Raw genomic sequence first — 18746 nt, 5'->3', positions numbered from 1 at the left:
TACCTTTGGTCTTCTCTGGGGCAGGCCGAAGCGCCAACAATTAGCCCCTCCCCTTAAGGCCACCCTTACTATTCTGCAAACTTTCCTCTGATTAGCTGCCGCTCGCAAACAAACGATTTGACCATCACGTGGTTGGGGCTTCAGTGCTCGCAGTCAGATCTGTGTGCCTGCGAGGACCATGGCAGTAAATCTACTCTCACCGACATCATACACCAAGAGTAGAAAAAACTCCCCGAAATCGGAGCATTTAGAGCAGACCGAGTCTTGAGCTTTAGGCTCATTGGATTTACTGGGTCAAGCTTGGGTCCTCTACCAGAGACCTGAGAGTTGGAGGGTTCTGAGCAGTATCTCCATTGTTCCCAAAACTGAGTTAGGCTTGGGTAGCATTGGGGCCTAGCCTGGGGCATACACTTGCTGGGATTCGAACCTCCGACCTATTGTTCCTACTATCCAGCTACTATTAAAGGTACTAGATCACCTTTAAGGTGGATAAACCTTACAATCTGAGAAACCAAACTACTATGAAAGCCACTGACAGAGTTGAGGGATTAGAAATATCCTCTCCAAAGAACAAAATGATGTTTTGGACAGGAAAGGAAAACTGCGTCATTGTGGGACTGCTGCTGTGTACAAAGCACCAAAACACACCCAGAGCAAAGGAAAAAGATTATAAAGACACACAGGACAAGAATGAGCACACAAGCTCACAGTTTCTCCATGTACACCCTCATCCAAAAACTAATTAAAGTCCAGTGGATGATACAGATGGGGAGGTAATGTGTGGATGTGCACTCACTGGCTGTCAGTGACAGGCAGAAATCATAATCTGAGTAGGTGAAGACAAGTGATTACTCACCTTTAGCAAACAGAGTGCGACATGTCATTAAGAGACTGCTGACACAGTCTTCAACTTCAGCACCTCAAGGTGCTTTCCAATGAGATGTACTGTTTTCTGCTGAGATTTAACAGCCCGTTTTTAGGTTACCTACGGCTTCAAAAACCAAGTCTCACTCAACTTAGTTTATAGGTGTCATTTTACCCTACCCCCGCACCTAAGGTTTGAAAAAAGAGCCACACTGATGGTTCTGTGAAACTACTAAAACTCTGGATATGACATCCATATTGAATGTTAATATCAATCTCAGTGTATGTGCCTACGAGCAAGAGATGTTCCATACTCCGCCGTTTGGCACCCGCAGGTTTATGCAAGAAATGCAAAGCTTTAAATCTGCCAAACTGCTGCTGTTTCAACTGTGAGGAGGAAACAAAGGCTGAGAATTATACCTGCAGGATGGAAAACAACAGAGAGGGCTGACAATGAAGGCGACGAGAGCAAAAGAGACAGACGGGGAGACAGACAGGAGAGAGTGACACGAGGAAAACAGGATAATGATCTCTTTAGACTGAGCCCTCCTGTAAAGAGGGAGACAGTCAAAGGAGGGCTGTGGAGTGCCACTTACTTCTCAATGAGGTCTAACGTCACCCCTGGCACCAACTTGGCACTCTTCTGCATGCAAAACCTGGGGAAAAAAAAAAAAAGACAGGGAAAGGTTAGTGATCAGGGCTGTAATGAAAACAAGAGGGGCTCACAGACGAGACAATGCAATAAAAGCGTTTGGCCTCTACAGCACAAATTTTATGACCAATGAGGGAAACAATCAGCGGATAAACACTCAAATGAAAAACGAGCCCTTCAAAGATTACAACCACTGAGCACTGATAAGTGTATTTTGGCTGAGTTACAGTCAAAGCAGAGGGGGGGAGGCGGCGGGATACACATCGTATTTCTGAAACGCCTGTCAGGGGGGCGGGGGTTGTTTACTGTGCGCGGTTAGCTCCGAGAGGTCGAGCCAGCTGTAAGTCACAGCAGGAAGACGCTCAGAGTCTTGACAGATGCTTGGCTCAACGCTCGGTGATGACTGTGAGTCATCACACACCTGGAAGAGCGCAGGTGTGTGGACTCACAAGCACACGTCAGTCACACAAACATCAGCTGCAGGAACGTTAAAGCAGGAAGATTCACGTCAGAAAAATATCATTGGGTTCCCTCACACACATATTTACACATTTCCAGGTGACAAGTAGTTTATTAATTGTTCTAATCCATAACTCAAGTTTTTAATAAAAAGAGATGCTAATGGTCTCAGAATCTCATCTCTGCTTTTTGCGGATGATGTGGTTCTGTTGGCTTCATCAGGTGAAGGCCTCCAGCTCGCACTGGAACGGTTCGCAGCCGAGTGTGAAGCAGCGGGAATGAGGATCAGCACCTCCAAATCTGAGGCCATGGTTCTCAGCCGGAAAAGGGTGGAGTGCCCACTCCGGGTCGGGGATGAGTTCCTGCCCCAAGTGGAGGAGTTCAAGTATCTCGGGGTCTTGTTCGCGAGTGATGGGAGAAGGGAGCCGGAGATCGACAGACGGATTGGTGCTGCGGCTGCAGTGATGCGGACGCTGCACCGGTCCGTCGTGGTGAAGAGGGAGCTGAGTGTAAAAGCGCTCTCAATTTACGGTCGATCTACGTCCCGACCCTCACCTATGGCCACGAGCTGTGGGTAGTGACCAAAAGAACGAGATCGCGGATACAAGCGGCAGAAATGAGCTTCCTCCGAAGGGTGGCTGGCCTCTCCCTTAGAGATAGGGTGAGAAGTTCGGCCATCCGGGAGGGGCTCAGAGTAGAGCCGCTGCTCCTCCACATCGAAGGAGCCAGTTGAGGTGGTTCGGGCATCTGACAAGGATGCCTCCTGGGCGCCTCCTGGGTGAGGTGTTCGGGCATGTCCCACCGGGAGGAGGCCCAGGGCAGACCCAGGACACGCTGGAGAGATTATATCTCTCGGCTGGCCTGGGAACGCCTTGGTGTTCCCCCGGATAAGCTGGAGGAGGTGGCTGGGGAGAGGGAGGTCTGGGCTTCTCTGCTTAGGCTGCTGCCCCCGCGACCCGGCCTCGGATAAAGCGGATGAAGATGGATGGATGGATGGAGATGCTAATAAAGACAAGGAGAAGTGGCGAGTCTGTGTAAACATTAAACACAGAGTTAACAGTGGTAGGATAAAATATTTGGAAGAAAAAGATTGGAGCACTTTGTGACAAATAAATAACTGAAACAAAAAATCAGCTGCTTCTCCACAGAGTCTCTCGTCCTACTGATGGACAGTAGCGGTAGTCCTCACTCTGCTCTGACCCGTAAGGTCAAGGTCCTTACAGCCCTGTGAATGTCCTTCTGACAGATGATTAGCCATAATGCAGAACGGCAGCACGTTTGGAGAAATATCACCAAAAACACCTCAACTGGCAGGTACAGTACAGCAATGGAGGAGTGATGATTTGAGCTTCTTTTGCAGGCACAGATCATAAACGCCTCTGTATACCAAAGTAGTCCGGATTCCTGTGTGTGGTTTTATCCAACACCCAAAGCTTAGGCAAAACTGAGTCATGCAACAGGACGATGATTCTAAGCACAGCAACAAATCTCCAACTGAATTATTAACAAAAAAGAAAAGTCAGTCATACAAAAATAATTTTCTGTATGACTACAAATGACCCTAATTGATCACTTCATGGTTAATCCAACTTTTTAAATAAAAGAAGGCTTTTAGGAGAATGTGACGCCAAATGATGCAATCCATGCTGAAAGCCAATAATGTGGGAAAAAGGAAAGTGATGCATCAGTTCGTCGAGTTAAAAATGACGTGAAAATGTGAAATAGCTCCGTCTGTGAGAACTACACAAGCTAATAAATTCAGTTTGTTCATAAAAAAAATAACTGATTTATTACAGGAAAAATGTTACCGGGTAAAAACAGATTACATGCTACTTGTTGCTCCCATTCAGCATGTCGATCCACCTGTGATTAGTTATTGATTCTGTTTTCTCCACCAATGTTTGAAGCCAAGCCACATGCTTGAAAGTGAATTTTAATTCCAAAATTGACAGAAGTCATGCATACATTTTGAAATTGTATCCCGACTATGACGGACGTTTTGACACTTGGATTCAAAGGTTTTTTCCTGCTGCTGGAGAATAATGAGATCTCACACGGCAGCACTGTGACTTGCTGCTTCTTTAAAGAACAGCAAAGATCCTGTGTGTCACTGACATCCATGAAAAACAAGAGTAAGGAATGTAACCAGGAAAGCTTGTTCTAGAAAGTTTTAATGATCAACAGCTTTTGGACTCATGATCTGTAAATAAAAGCTTTGCTGTTTATGGTGAACACAGGTATATTTGTTTTCCTCTGTATAATACATTTTAAGATCGCCCTACTCGCACCTACTTTTGAATTTCATTTGAGCCGCAGATTAAATATTTTGTTTGTTTTTGTCTGCACTGGTTGCAAAAGAGAATCTGTGAATCCCCGGACGTAAACAGAGATGATTAAGTAAAAATGAATTTCAGGAAAAAACAGACAGACCAAAGTAAACAGAGCACAGATATAGCAGGAGGTTGCATCAGGGAGTGTGCGTTTGCACCCTGTGCAGGGTGATGGATGGGAGATGGGGTAGAGGGGAGATTGTACGGGAAAGAGAAGAAGATGGGAGGGGAGGAAGAGAGAACCTGGTGGCATTTGATCACGTCAGTATCTATAATAAGTCTGATCCACATTCTTGCTCTATTTGGTTGTGATTGCAAATGATCAAAAACAGACTGACATGCTGGGCACCCACTGCGATCAAAAGAAAGTAATTCTGCCAGTGCTTAACATTGCAGCACATGAAGCTCAATTTCAAATGGTTTCCCTCTCCTGTGTTTACATTTGCTCAAACCAAAACTATGAATGCGGCACAGAACATGTTTACTGTTTAGTAATGAGACACTAAGGGATTAAAAGTCAATAATTATAATGGATAGAAGTTCAATATAATGCTGTTAAAAGACACAAATGATCAGGAAAAACGAGTATTAATCAGCAAGCAGGGGATTCGGCAGGATAATGCAGTTTAATAAGGAGACACATTCATGGTATTTATTAATTAGAGGTTCTCTCTCACGAAAATCACTCAAAATGTGCGATGTCATTAACCGAGAAGGGTACTCGCTGAGCACATTTCTCACAGACTGTTTCCAAAGGATTAATATCAAAGCTGAAGTGTTTCCCATAGATTTAGATTTTTTTTGGGACAAATAGATAAAAGATTAGTCGCAAGCCCAACTCCACTTTCATGGACCGTAGCTAGCGATGGTAGTCCTTCAGTCAGTAAAACGGTTGCAGCAAGTGAACAAGTTCTCCACCTGCAGCAGGCTCTGCTTAGAGTGAACCACCAGTTTGTACCAGAATAAGGACTATAGCTGTTATCTGTGCTGGAATCATTGTGACCACAAGATGACACACTGACATCCTGACCATTAGGTGACTAGCAATGACTAGAGTCTTCTGGAAGAAAGTCTTGCCATTTGGGAGGCATCAGAAAACCAGAACATGAACGATGTAATTGGTCCACCAGCTCACAACTCATTACGATTCACAGGTTATTGTAATGTGTAAAGCACGGAAACCAGAGCCACTCTCTGCTGGGTTTGTATCTTCTCCCGGTGTTTGGGTGGGTTCTCTCCCACAGTCCAAAGGCAGGTGTGCACGTTTGGTTAACTGGAAATTCTGAACTAGCAGTAGGCATGAATGGTCGTTTGTCTCTATGTGCTGCCCTCTGACACCTGGGATTGACACCAGTCCCGCTTCTGTAATTCGGCATATCTCACTGACTACCTTAATGACTAGTTGACAGCCAGTTTTCAGTGAACAGTAGATGGATCAACTGATGCATCTCTCAGGTCTGGTGTCAGATTTCTAGTGGGATTTTTTTCCTTTCAGATGCAGTTCATCTGTAGTAGTCTTTAAGGACACATAAGCATTTTTCATAGTTTCAATTAAAGAAATGAGGACAAATGTATGTGTTTCTGTAACACCCTACTAGTAACAAACATTCAATTTAAAACTGAATGATGGAAAACTTGTGTCAAGTTTTCCATCATGTGTATAAACAATACTGGTTCATCCCAGGAGTTATGTGCCTTTTTGATGCTTTAATGATTCATAGGTCAGGGTTACGTAGCTTAACACACAAAAACATTCCTCTGAAAAGTCAACCACAAGAACTGGACGGAAAATAAGTGAAATAGCTGCCAATGTCCGAAGAATAACATTGAAAACCCTTCAGAAATTCTGGAGAACTACTGCGCAAGACCACTTAAAAAACATTAAGTCAAAAACAAAAGAATTTGGGTGACTCAAGACTTCCACACAGGACTGTATGTCAAACAATTATCACCAAAGTCAGAAGAACTAATGTTTTTGTCCTTTCCAAAGAATAAATATCTGTGCAGAAGTTCAGGACCACCTATCCAATAATGGTTATTCAATAATGTTTTTCAGCCATCACATCAAAATATTTATCTCCAGTGTTGGTCAAGTTACTTGAAAAAAGTAATCAGTAACTAATTACTGATTACTTCCCCCCAAAAGTAATCCTGTTACTTTACTGATTACTTATTTTCCAAAGTAATTAATTACTTTTACAACCTGGATAGGTAATAAAGCGATAGATCTTTCAGCCCAATTCTACTTTTTCTGCATAATCCATCATACAAAATGTAATCAAATGGAAAAGTCTCTTTTTAAAACTTGTTTTATTAGTTTTAATCTTTTAACTTTATGCATCAAGCAAAAATTAAATTATATACAACATTCTCTGACTGGAAGAAATTTGTTTAACATTTAAACCTATTTTCTGCACATTCCAGCACATGAAGTAAAATATTTTTTGTGTTTACACTCACTCTTTCAAATAAATGCAAGTGAAACACAGCAGAAAATAAATAAAATCAAAGACTCAGCGGTCCTGTTGCTCTATTTTCACCTGTATAGCAGGCGGATGTTTGCCTGGTGCAGGTGCCACAGCGGTCAGTGGAAGAATCGGCGAGTTTGTCTGTGAATTTCTCATTCCGTGGTAGCGCACTCGGTGCTTGCTCGGAAGTTAAGGGTTTTTTCGCTGTAAAGAGTTTTCTTCCCACGCAGTGAACAGCGGACGCTAATGTTTTTGTCACTTTTTATGGAATCAAACTCAAAATAAGGTCAGTATTTCCACGCTTTAAACGCTGCACGCTCATACTCTCTCCCGCACTCGATATATTATCCATTGTTGATCTGCACACAGCTGTTGCCACGAACGTCGCACTCGCTTACGTCACTGTCATGAGACACTCTCGCAAAAAAAAAAATCACGGTTTTAGTAACGCAGTAACGCAGCGTGCTTACGGGAAAGTAACAGTAATCTAATTACCGTTTTTGCAATAGTAATCCCTTACTTTACTCATTACTTGAAAAAAGTAATCGGATTACAGTAACGCGTTACTGCCCATCTCTGTTTATCTCTGCCATCCCCAAAGCCACAGTGTTCACTGGCTAAACAGCTCATCACAAAAAACAACATGAGTTAACATACAGAAGACCCAACTTTGTGAATAAGTCTCAGGGAAAAAACATCTACTAAAAATGTGCAGAAAAAGATTCTGTACCTGGATTCAAAACCAATTCGTAGTTGAAAAAAGCCCCGAGATACAGATCAAACTTTTTTGTTGTCACAACTCTTTAAAGCGGCTGCTGAACTTTGGACTGCACCTAAACTGCAGCCGGTGAAATACACGCTCCTGAAGAAGACAAGCAGGTAAGTTTACTGAAGTACAGAAGGCCAGCAGGGCAGAGATGAAGAGGAAATTGAGGGATTATTACTTACAGAAAGCAAGGCAGCCAAACTTTAATTGGGTTGGTGAATAAGTGAGCGTGTGGGCACTGAGCAGAGAGGGTAGGAGTGGGCATGTACATATTAAATTTTGAGAAGGAAAATGAAGCGCTGCTTGTGTGAAGAAACTACAACGCTGCTCCGAGGGTAGGCGGGTGGTGGAGGAGGAGTGGGACGAGTAGAATGACTCCTGCTGTCTTCCACAGCTCATTACTCCTTCAACCAGCTTGCATGTTTCAAGTCAGCAACTTTATCATTCATGTGCTTGAAGGGTTACTGCATGATCTCAAACTTAGATTAGGTTTGAGCTCACACAGTAACCCTTCTAGGACATGAATGAAATGATTATGCATGAATTTCCATCATGCCATACACTGTGGTAGCCAGTGGCTTCACAGTGTAGTGGTTAACACATTCACCTTAACACCAAAGATCCCCACTTTATTACCAGGAGCTATAGAAGTGGGAAGCTGGTCCCCAGCTTCAGTAAGTGAGAGAGTTGCATCAGAAAGAGATCTTCCTGATATCCGAAATAAGGAAGCATTCGAAAGTTAAGCACAGCACGCCATATTATGGCAGCCAGCATTAGTATTATCATTAAAATGCGTGCTGACACCCTAATGAGGAAAAAGGAAGTAGTGCAGTGCTGACCTGGGCAAATGTAACCTGGGTTATTTTCCGTAGACAAACACTAAACATTTCATATGAAAGTAAACAGTTGTTATTAGTTTGTCTCTGCTAGCATTAATGTTCTAAAAGAGGATGCCTTTTCACACATTCAATGAAACCATGTTTATTGTTTCTAATAAACACAACACATGAAGCGAGCCTGATGAGGCAGCTGCTACGTAATCTGAGAAGTTCACCCTGCAGTGGTCATTTGCTTTGACACAAACACCAGCAACCCTCTCATACATGAATTATTGCCCTACAACGTTTACCAAAGGTCAGCAATTTCATTGTGGAGGTACAATTTACAGATGTTCCCTAAATGCCTCACACGCAGGTAGAGATTTCTAGATTTAGTAGCGACTAACCAGAAGCATAAAACGATTATATGCTTGAACTGTGGCTCTTGAAAGTTTGTTTCTTGCTCCTTTTTATCTCCCACTCACCCCCTTTTCAGTCACCAAGACTTCGTGTGAGTTGGATCATTAATACTTCATGCAAATATCTCTGGCCCGGGTCCTGAGGCACAATGTTTACTGATTAATTGGCATCTTGCACGAGCACTTTGGGAAATCTCTGGGATGTTTGGGGCTTTATGACTGCTCCGATTCTGGGTCAAAACTGGAAGAAATAGTTGAATACAGCTGCTGTTTCTCTGTTGGAACCGCCTGATTCACCATTTTGGTTGTGTTTACTTCCACGCCAATCACCACCTGTTTTTTGTTTGTTTGGTTTTTAATTTTTGATACCAGAGTTATGTTGTCATATATTATAGTACAATCAGGTAAAGATGCTTTGAGACGATAATCTTCAAAAATATTAAGACTTTCAGATTTGATTCAAAACAAACAAACAGTTTCCTTTTCTCAATAGTTAATGTCAACTTTCAGATCTATGGTTGAGGGGTGAGTTAGTGTTTGGTCGCTGTGGTAGTTGAAATATTTAGGTTTGAGAGCTGCACAGCAGGAGGCCATTATGAGCCTGAAACGTTTAGTAAAGTTTAGGAGTGGCAAAAACAACAATGAGACACGTTTGTTAAAAGGAGGGCTGCGCTGACGAGCTCAGAAACACCAAAAGGCCTCAAATACTACAGAAAATGATCGCAGATCTCTTTCACTGGTGAAGATAAACCGCTTCACAACATGCTAAGGCAATAACACACCAAGCGTACGGTTTCATCGTCAAAGTCTACAATCAGAAAAATACCTAAAGATTCAAAACACTGAAGAACAGAAAATATTAGTTTTGTAATTCTGGAGCAAAATCGTTTGCAAAGATCAGTGGTGTTTGATGTGATTGTGACCTTAAAACATCCCATACCATCAGTCAAACAATGGTGGAGGCAGAGTGATAGCATGACTATGTACAGCCTAGTTGCCAATGGAAATGCGTGTCTGGGGTTTTATTAATGATGTGACTGCTGACAGAAGTAGCAGGATGGAGGCTGAAGTGTAAAGTGCAACACTCCCTCTCATTCAGTCCAATGCTGAAAAACTGATAGACGGCACTTCACAGTACAGATGGGTTACGACTTTAAACACACTCGGCACAAAGAGCCTGATAAGACACAGAAATGAAACTCTCTTCAATGCAATGCACTTAAACGAGTCGGTCACCTGAGGTTAGCTCAGCTGAGCGTGCAGGTATAAATACCAAATGAAATGCCTACGTTTAATGTTACCTACAGAAGCAAACAGTGGAAAGGGTATTACAGTCATCTAAAAGCTCAACTACAAATTAAAATATTGCCGTTTAAAATGTTAAAACATCATTCTGGTTAGGTGATTAATAGTTCAACTGATAATTAAACTAATAAAAACTGAACTGAAATGAGCAAACCCTCTGTGAAAAAAGTAACTGACCCTAAATTGGCTTGCAGACAAAAATTTTAATTAAATAAAACAAACAAACAAAAAACTGTCTGGCCCGGGGCAATGCAAAGTGTAACCTCCCTCAGCAACGCTTTGCAGTTTTGGGTTCCTTTTTTCTGCAGAGTATTGATTCCAAGTGCTGTTTGCTCTGAAAAATACAACTTAGATTATCCATTATTTTATTTTATAGTTTCAGTTTCACTGAACGTGTGAAACTTATGACATCTAAAAGTGCGAAACTAGGGTGTAAATTATGCATGCTGTAATGTAATGCACTCGCATTTGAATAACTTCTTTCTAGTTTTGACCAGTCAAAGTGCTTTAGACCTCGAGGTTAACCATACATTTATGTAGCACTTTATTGTATTCACCAGCGCAAACCCACGCGGGCACAAGGAGAGCATGTGAACTCGACACAGAGCGGGCCCTGCTGGGGCTCAAACCAGGAATCTTTTGCCTGTGTAGCAATAATGCTAATCACTGCACCACTATGGCTCACAGCTTACATCTGCATACTACATGCAGTGCTTCATGTCCACTGTAATCACGGCTCCACAAGATTAGATCTACTGAGAGGTTTTGTGAATGTTCAGCAGTTCAAGTCCTAGAACAGTTAACCTACCTCGAGTATCAATGGTGATGTGTTCAGTGTTAAAAGGGCCACTGGTTTGTTTTAACTAGCTTGTTATAATAAAGAAGTTTCCCTCATGCAGGCACACTGACCTCGGCTTCAGAAAAAACTTCACGTTCTTTCCTCTAATATTACAAATCTCCATTTGTAACACTTTATTATAAAGTCACACTATTGTGAATTTTAACAAGTTTCCCTTTTTAGTGGAGCAGCGCAGACAGACTGTAGAGATGATGTCACGTGGAGACAGATCCTGGAACGACCCCAACAGTGAATAATGGAACAGCAGCGATGGTGATTTTAATGTGGCAGGAGCATGTTTTCTGACTCACAGCTTCATGTCTGACATTCAGATGAACTAATCTGGATGTATAGTAATCAGCAGATGTCACCAAATGCTATGTGGACAGACTTGTGCATGTTTGAAGAAACTGATGCAAAAATAACGTGAAAATACTTCAGGTGGTGATTTAATGGGATATAAGAAAAACTGTATAAAACTAAATTAAAATAGAAAGAAAACAAATGTAGGATAGTTATAAAATGGAAATAGCGTTATTCATTTTTGAATTTTTCATAATAAAAGTTATAGACTTCAAGGTACTCAAGCAAAACCCAACTGAAAACATGGTAGAAACTTTCCAGAGTCTCCCAAACCAAGAAATCAGCATAATCAACAGAATAACAACATAAAAACTACTGTAAATATATACAGAAGAAAGACAATCTCCATTTCTACATGTCTGAACAAACGGACTGTTACAAACCTGGCGCGTTTACTGACGCCAAACAAAACATCAGAACTAGGCAAATCTAGAAAACTTCATAAAAACTGATCTTGGAGAGTTATTATTAAGAGAGTTGTTCATTTGCAACAGTAAACACAGCCTGGTCCAGCCTTCACAGGTTTAAAGTTACCTTTCAGCTCACAATTAGCCCCTACCCAATCCTGACCATACCCCTACCCTCAACCTACCTTTTTAAAAAGGGCCAAACAGAGCATTTGGTGCGTATCAGTTAGATTGATTATTTTCTTTGTTCTGTGATTGCCAAAACTTGGGAGAACAATTTCATAAAACCAAAAATTACATATTCCGATTGCTTAGAGCAGGGGTGTCGAACTCCAGGCCTCGAGGACCTCCCCAACATGTCTTGAGGTTCTCCAGAGGCCTGGTGATGAGCTAATCATTGGATTCAGGTGTGTTGACGCAGGGTAACATCTAAAACCTGCAGGACACCGGCCCTCGAGGCCTGGAGTTCAACACCGTTGGCATATAGTTAGGGATAGAGTTATACTCTGATGACTTCAGAGGGTTAAATACATGTCACACAGTAAGTTACAAGTGTATCATGTATTCAGGTTTCCAAGACACTGACACAAAATTGGCTATTACACCTAGGAATGGGTCTGGGCACCTTCCTTTGGAGGTTTTTTGGGCATATTCGGCTGAGAGAATTGGTGAAAGGATTATAAATCTCATCTCGTCTCCCTCAGGGGGAACTGAAAAACTTGCCTATGGAGAAAAGTATGTGGAATACCCTGCTTAGCCTGGTACTGCTGAGACACGACTCCAAATAAGTAGAAGAAAATGGATGGACAGGATTAAGGCATGTGCAATGAAACTGCGACTTTCAGGGACCCTGTGGGTCTTGGACAGTTGGCCTCTTCGCCAGGCTGGTACTGTGGACTTGGTCAAAGAAAAAAAGATAAGACTGTGCTGATATAAAGAAAGATGAAAATGCTGGTCGGGGCAGCAGTAGCAGGTTATGTAGGTAATTCTTTCTTTCACTAAAAATATGAAATGCTTTCAGCAAACAACTAGGAATAGGCTGAGCTATCAACCTTTGCTATGGCAGTATTTATGAAGGGGTTTCTGAGGTAAACCTGCTGCTTCCTTCAAATCCACAGAGGTCCCTGGAAACTAGTATGCAAAGGCATATGCGGCGTTATGTAACCGCTTCCTCTGTAGTTCAATCTACATCAACAGAGAAGAGGGGAAGATGAATGTGTCAACATTTTTACAAGTAATTTACATCTCCCTTATTAAAGCCAAGACTCCAGAATAAGAGCACAGCAGTGCGTGTTCATGTGCAAGTTTAATTTTCCCCATTTCGCCTATAGAAGCTGGAAACGGGAGGCGCAGCCACATTTGTACTGAATGAACATAATGCGGCTGTGCTCTGTGTGTCTGTGTCAGGGGAACTCCTGCTGAATGAAAGGAATCCGAGAAGCGGTCACGTGAACCCTCGCTGCTGCATTTCCATTAAAATCTCATCTGTGTTCATGCTGGGGAAGTTGCACACACCGTTGTGTGCACGAAAATAATGAACCTCTACACGAGAAGGCTTGGGCTGAGAAGCAAGCACGAAACGTGCAACCATTAACGCCAACATTAATGCCCATCTGTATTGTATGCAAGGGTTCCATTATCACTCACATACATGAAAAACAGAAGCTCACAGACCAGGTTAGTATGGACTGAATTACATCTGCATCAGAGTGATTGTTCTGCCTAAATCATCCTTTTCTTCATAAGTGGCCACATGTGGCTATAAAAGAGATTACAGTCATGCTACTTAAAGGCTTTATTGTGCACAGTGGGAATGCTAATGTTAATATAAGGATCTTGAACATCTCGGTGTTCAGAGGATAATGTTACTTTGGTTTGCATCTTAGAATATTTGGACCACAACGTTCAGCGGGGTTTTATTCTGAAGCATACAAACACTGATGCATGTTCAGTGAAATCTAGTTTGGAACTACTAAATGTGGATTAAATTATATTACACTGGTAAAGACCTTGTTAAACTATCAGTAAGGCCAGGGCTTGTTGCTCCCGTTCATCAACACTCAGTGGGGTAAATTAAGCTTGTCGTGCCTAACAGAGGACTATAACACCAATCCATTGGTCTGTGACAGCTTTCTGCATCTGGAGACTGTCAGCCCCTCAAATATTCTTTTTTCCCCATCTCCACTAATCCTTTGTTTCACCTTTATCCTGTCCCTATTGGACTGATGTCCCAGTGACTTCTCCACCAACAAGTATCTCACCTGCTTCAAAGAGCAGTCCAGCCCTGATTTAAAGTGTCTCTTGCTTTCTGTCATTGATGGAATCACTAGTTTGTGCTTTGTTGTTCTGATTCTTTAATTCTGTGCAAACCTAAGAAGGCTCATTGTAACTAAAGAGAATTAAAACATTTACTTTTAGACGTGCTACTTACAGGTGTATCCGTTTAGAGAGAAATGGTGCAGGTAACTTGGAAGAATGGGTCATATTTTGACAAAGATGATGGGAAGCTGCTAATAACTTTGATGTAAGTGTCATATTTATTTTTAGTATACGGGTTTAGTTTAGTATTCTTTAAAAATCGAGATGGTGAAAATTCTCCACAATCTTTATAATAGTTGCAGTTATATTTCCATCTGGACCTTAGCGTGTTGATCGACTGAGAGACCCATTAGGCTGACTGACACCGCTGACCCCTGAGCCTGTCTTCTAGCACAGTTTTTAAAAACCGATAAGCATTCTGAGCTCTTATTTAATCCCGCGGTTCTTTTTCTCACTTCCCCCCCGTGTCCCTGTTGCCTCCCTCTTCATTTTCAGATGCACATCTCTTCCATTCCACTCCACCCACTGCTGCAGCGGGGAAGTCCCTTGAAGATGGTGCTCCATCAGTAATGATTTTCTGCACAGCTGAGCAATGAAAGGTACACATGCACTCAGTCTGCCTGGCTCTCCCTGACTCGCTCTCTCGCTCTGTGTAAACCCCATCATCCATCCCTCAATGCATCTCATTAAAGTTTTAAAGCGAAGGTAAGCCGGCACATCAGTGAATTCTTCCATCCGCCTGCTCTAACCCTGCGAAACTCCATCCCACCCCTTCCTCATTTTCTCCCCGTTTCTTACTCTGGGGCTGTGTGAAATTAAAGAGAAGGCAGCTGGGCATGTCTTTATTTAGAAAATAATAAGCAAACAGGCGAGACAGCACCTAACTGAAGATGGAGCATGAAGAGTGACGGCACTGAGGAAGGGAGGCTGAAGCCCCTTTGAAGCAAGTCAGTTAAGTCTGAGGAGGAGGCTGATGGAGATGTAAGCCATGTTCAATCTGGAAGTTTTCAGTCAAATTGGTATTCTCTACCAAAGTTGGCAGGCGGGCGGTGAACACCAACCATATACCATGTGTGGAATTACTAACATGTCTGCAAGTTGTGTCCAGACAACAAGCCACTATGTTGCTTTAACTACTGCTGAATATCAGCCAAGTGGCCATTAAGGAATAATGGTAATTTCAAAAATAAAGCTTAACAGTAGCAATGGCCACTTGAAGCTGGTTACAATTTCCAACTTTACAGCAGAAAGAAACATGTTTGCAGTCTGGTACAAAAACAATGTTGGTCTTCAGCAGCAGATCCTTTTCTTCGGCAAAGCATCTTGGTGAATTGGAGCTCTCGCTCGTGATTTTAGATACAGGTAGTTCAGACCATCCAAGAAGTTTGTGCTCTTGGATGGCAATGCATTTATACAGTCTATGGACACAGCTTGCTAACCTTGGCTCATAACTCAGCACTCCATACTTTGGCCAACATGTTCACTTCTGACTCCAGAAAATTAAGATGGCAACAGGCAGAAGGCTGAAGTGGACCGTTCGATATATCACTCTTTGGTTTTCTAGGCATAACAGTGGATATGCCCGTCTTTTTGTATAAAGTCTCACATAATATAATGTCAGACTGAAATGAATCTTGGAACGTATCAGGCAGCGTCTGACGACCAAAAGCAGCCAGAACGCAGCTAAACTCTGCTTTAACTCTAGAATTTGGAGGCTGTGCCTCAATCTTCGAGTGGATTTCTTGCGTGACCAAGCAATACAGTCCATAGAACTTCGGTTAGGTGTACACTGAGGAAAAGGAGGAGGAGTGATAATCACTGCTGTGAATGAGGATGTCGGGCAACTAAGGTAGCAACCACCAGTGTGACGACTCAGGCTCCTAGTAGATACATCTATGTCACTTTGTTCTCAAGGTTTTTGCGTTCACAAGATTTTAAGATAACATACTCTGAACTTGAGGTCGAGGTCACTGATATTCAAACTCGCCCAAGATTTCTGGTAGATACACCTGTGGCATCAGTTTGAAGCTCCTATGTCACCTCGTTCTCGAGTTATTGCATTCACAAACTTGGGTGTCACACCGCCCGCCCATCTGTCCGGTGGGTTGATGGCAATAGAAAAAAAAACTACAAATATGACACGCGGATGACAAAACTGGAAACAGTATACTCATAGCCACTCAAAACTGCCACTTTCAGCAAACAGTCTCTGTCAGCTGAAAGCGACTGTATCTGTATCTACCTGGTGAACACAGCAGAGATCGATCAATACACACAATCCAAGAGCTCAAACAGTGTCAAAATTCTTCACTTTTGCCAACAGACTCTACATACTCATGAACAGAATGTGTTTATAGAGATTAATACAAAAAAAGTTATTAGAAAACCCATAAAGTAAAGCTGCATTACACTGTTTATGAACTTTTATTAGGAAAAATGCATCATTATGAGTTTGCAGTAGGACCCATTTTAATACACGGAAAAACCGAACACTACAAATTGATGATGATTGTATTGTTTCATGCATCTTTTATAGCAGTACAATTGAAATTAAAATATATTGATGTCATTATCGGGTGAATCTGCATTCGGTGATTTTTTTCCATGTTCAATAAAGACTGAGTGAATGAATAACTTTAAATTTTCACTTTCTGATGTTCATGTAAGATTTATGTTAAATGAGCTTATCAAATTCCACTGAGCTAAGTAAGGAAATTTCATATATAGCGCATACATAATACATGACCAAATTTCCCCTGGTTCATTACCAACCAACAAGTTAGATTCATTAATACAAACCAGTGAAGGTTGACCTGAGTCTTTAACAGAAGAGATCAGCCCCAGCTTTCCCCTGCAGGCCACAGCATCCATTTTTGAAGGCAGAGGGCATTAAAGAACATCTCTGTCAATATCATCCAGCAGCCTTTCAGCAACTTGTTCTCCAAAAGGAGACGTTGGTAAGGGATATCAATATTAATGGCATAATACTGAGACCTCATTATGCTGAAGGTCACGGCTAGATGTGGATTTAGAGAAAGATGAACGAAACTCTTCAACATTTATGGCACAGAAGAAACATTTATCTAGCTGTAGGACACCTCCTGCAGGCAGCCTGCCATTCTCACTTATACACTTAAAAAAAAGTTTCACATTCCCAGTCGAAAATTTGTTAAATCATCCCTGTGACTTCTAGTGTGTGCAAAGTAGATTCAGCAATTAAAATGCAAAAAACGGTGCAAGTAAGAACTGATTTATGGCACCAAAGGGAGCAGGAACACTGCAGATAGAGACTGTATCTGGGCTGGTAATGCATCAAAGATGAGGCGCTCACCTGAATTTTCCAGGTATCATGTAACAAGAAAACTCCCTTTTGCTTTTACTTTCTCAATCACCATCTCCACACCACAAACAATTTACCATGAATCACTGTAACAAAGCTCATTTTCAGGAGCTGAGATATGGACATTTATTTTTCTTGTGCAAAAATAGAAAAGAGAACAATGGTAAAGTGCAACTGCTTTATACTGCTAACACAACATTAAGTGTTACGACCCCATAAATTTGAGTCTATGCCAAACTTCACCTGGTGACAAAGGCAGTGATGAGTAGTCAGGCTTGCAGCCTTTTAGCCTCCGTTTCTAACTGTACTGTTTGTTTTGGTGTGTGGGACTGTATCTAAGGTTTACACTATTAACTTGGTAATTATGTGGCAGTGCATTTCAGGTCAGGTTATAAAGTAGGTAACATAGTGCATTACTTTTAAGAAAGGTATCAAGTAATGACTCTGATACTGCAAAATAGTACTCCACCCTCTTGTGCACTTCAGTCTTTGAAACCTGAATGGTTGCACACAAAAGGCTAGATCAAAAGGTGGGATTCAAGACCAATGCATCCATCCTTTTGATTTTCACTCATTTTGGTTAAATGTGGGTACAAAAGTGACTTTATTCACAATTTAGTAGAGTTACCAACGGTGCCCGATTTCCTTATTTAAATGATCTGATATGAGGGATTAAAACCTGATTACTGAGCCACTGACACATTTGTACATATGCTGAAGTGTGCACCCAGCCCTGTCACCTGCAGAGTCTCATTTACCAGTCAGAAATTACAGCTCCTTCAGAGATAATGTGGACTTACTGGGGATAAATGCATATCTACAGTATGTGTGTGTCCTGACAGGATATCAGAGCTGATGCAATCACCCTTGCCTGTGTGTGCAAGCCCCCCCACACCACACTGCCCCACACACCAGTGACGGACTGATGTAACCTACATGCCCCCACAGTTCAGCTTGAAGCTCCATCAGTACAGTCCTCTGAATGATGCATCATAGTGCATTTACATCAGGCCACTGTATAAGCCAAGTTTCCCAAATGAACTCATTTCGCCTGAATATTTTTCACCTCTTTTACTGAAGAGTTCTCTGCAGGGATCATCATTTCTGCATCAGTGTGGATGATGCCGATCTACATTTTTCATCACAGCTGAATTTTTCTCATCATGGCTGAATACTGAGCAGAAGCTCAGAGGAATGTTTGCTCTTTGCACAGGACACAACTTCATATCCTCAGAGTGTCCAAGCTGTGACTTGCAAACGAGCATCTGAAATAATTGAAGGACTGATGCACAATTTCCTGCGTGTTTAAAAAAATATCCATAAACATGGATTAAAATCTTAGGCCAGTTATTTCCCCGATGGCGTGGCTGGACACAAGACAACATGTGCTGCGGGATT

At 42.0% G+C, this 18746-nt stretch overlaps 1 protein-coding gene across 6 annotated transcripts in view; it reads right to left on the bottom strand.

Moving 5' to 3' along the window:
• rptor (regulatory associated protein of MTOR, complex 1) overlaps positions 1-18746 on the bottom strand; it is a 198722-nt gene that overhangs the window by 88623 nt on the left and 91353 nt on the right. For 5 of the 6 annotated variants that reach the window (XM_039613380.1, XM_031754181.2, XM_031754182.2 and 2 more), the window contains one exon: positions 1461-1520. In XM_039613380.1, the coding sequence (XP_039469314.1) occupies positions 1461-1520 (60 nt within the window). Of the gene's footprint in view, positions 1-1460; positions 1521-11874; positions 11951-18746 lie in introns of those variants that run through there. The other variant, XM_039613382.1, reaches the window with a different exon arrangement.

Source organism: Oreochromis aureus, linkage group 6, assembly GCF_013358895.1.
Source record: "Oreochromis aureus strain Israel breed Guangdong linkage group 6, ZZ_aureus, whole genome shotgun sequence".
Taxonomy (NCBI): domain Eukaryota; kingdom Metazoa; phylum Chordata; class Actinopteri; order Cichliformes; family Cichlidae; genus Oreochromis; species Oreochromis aureus.
Note: the sequence above shows the minus strand (reverse complement) of the source record. Positions and strands in the feature narration are given on the sequence as shown.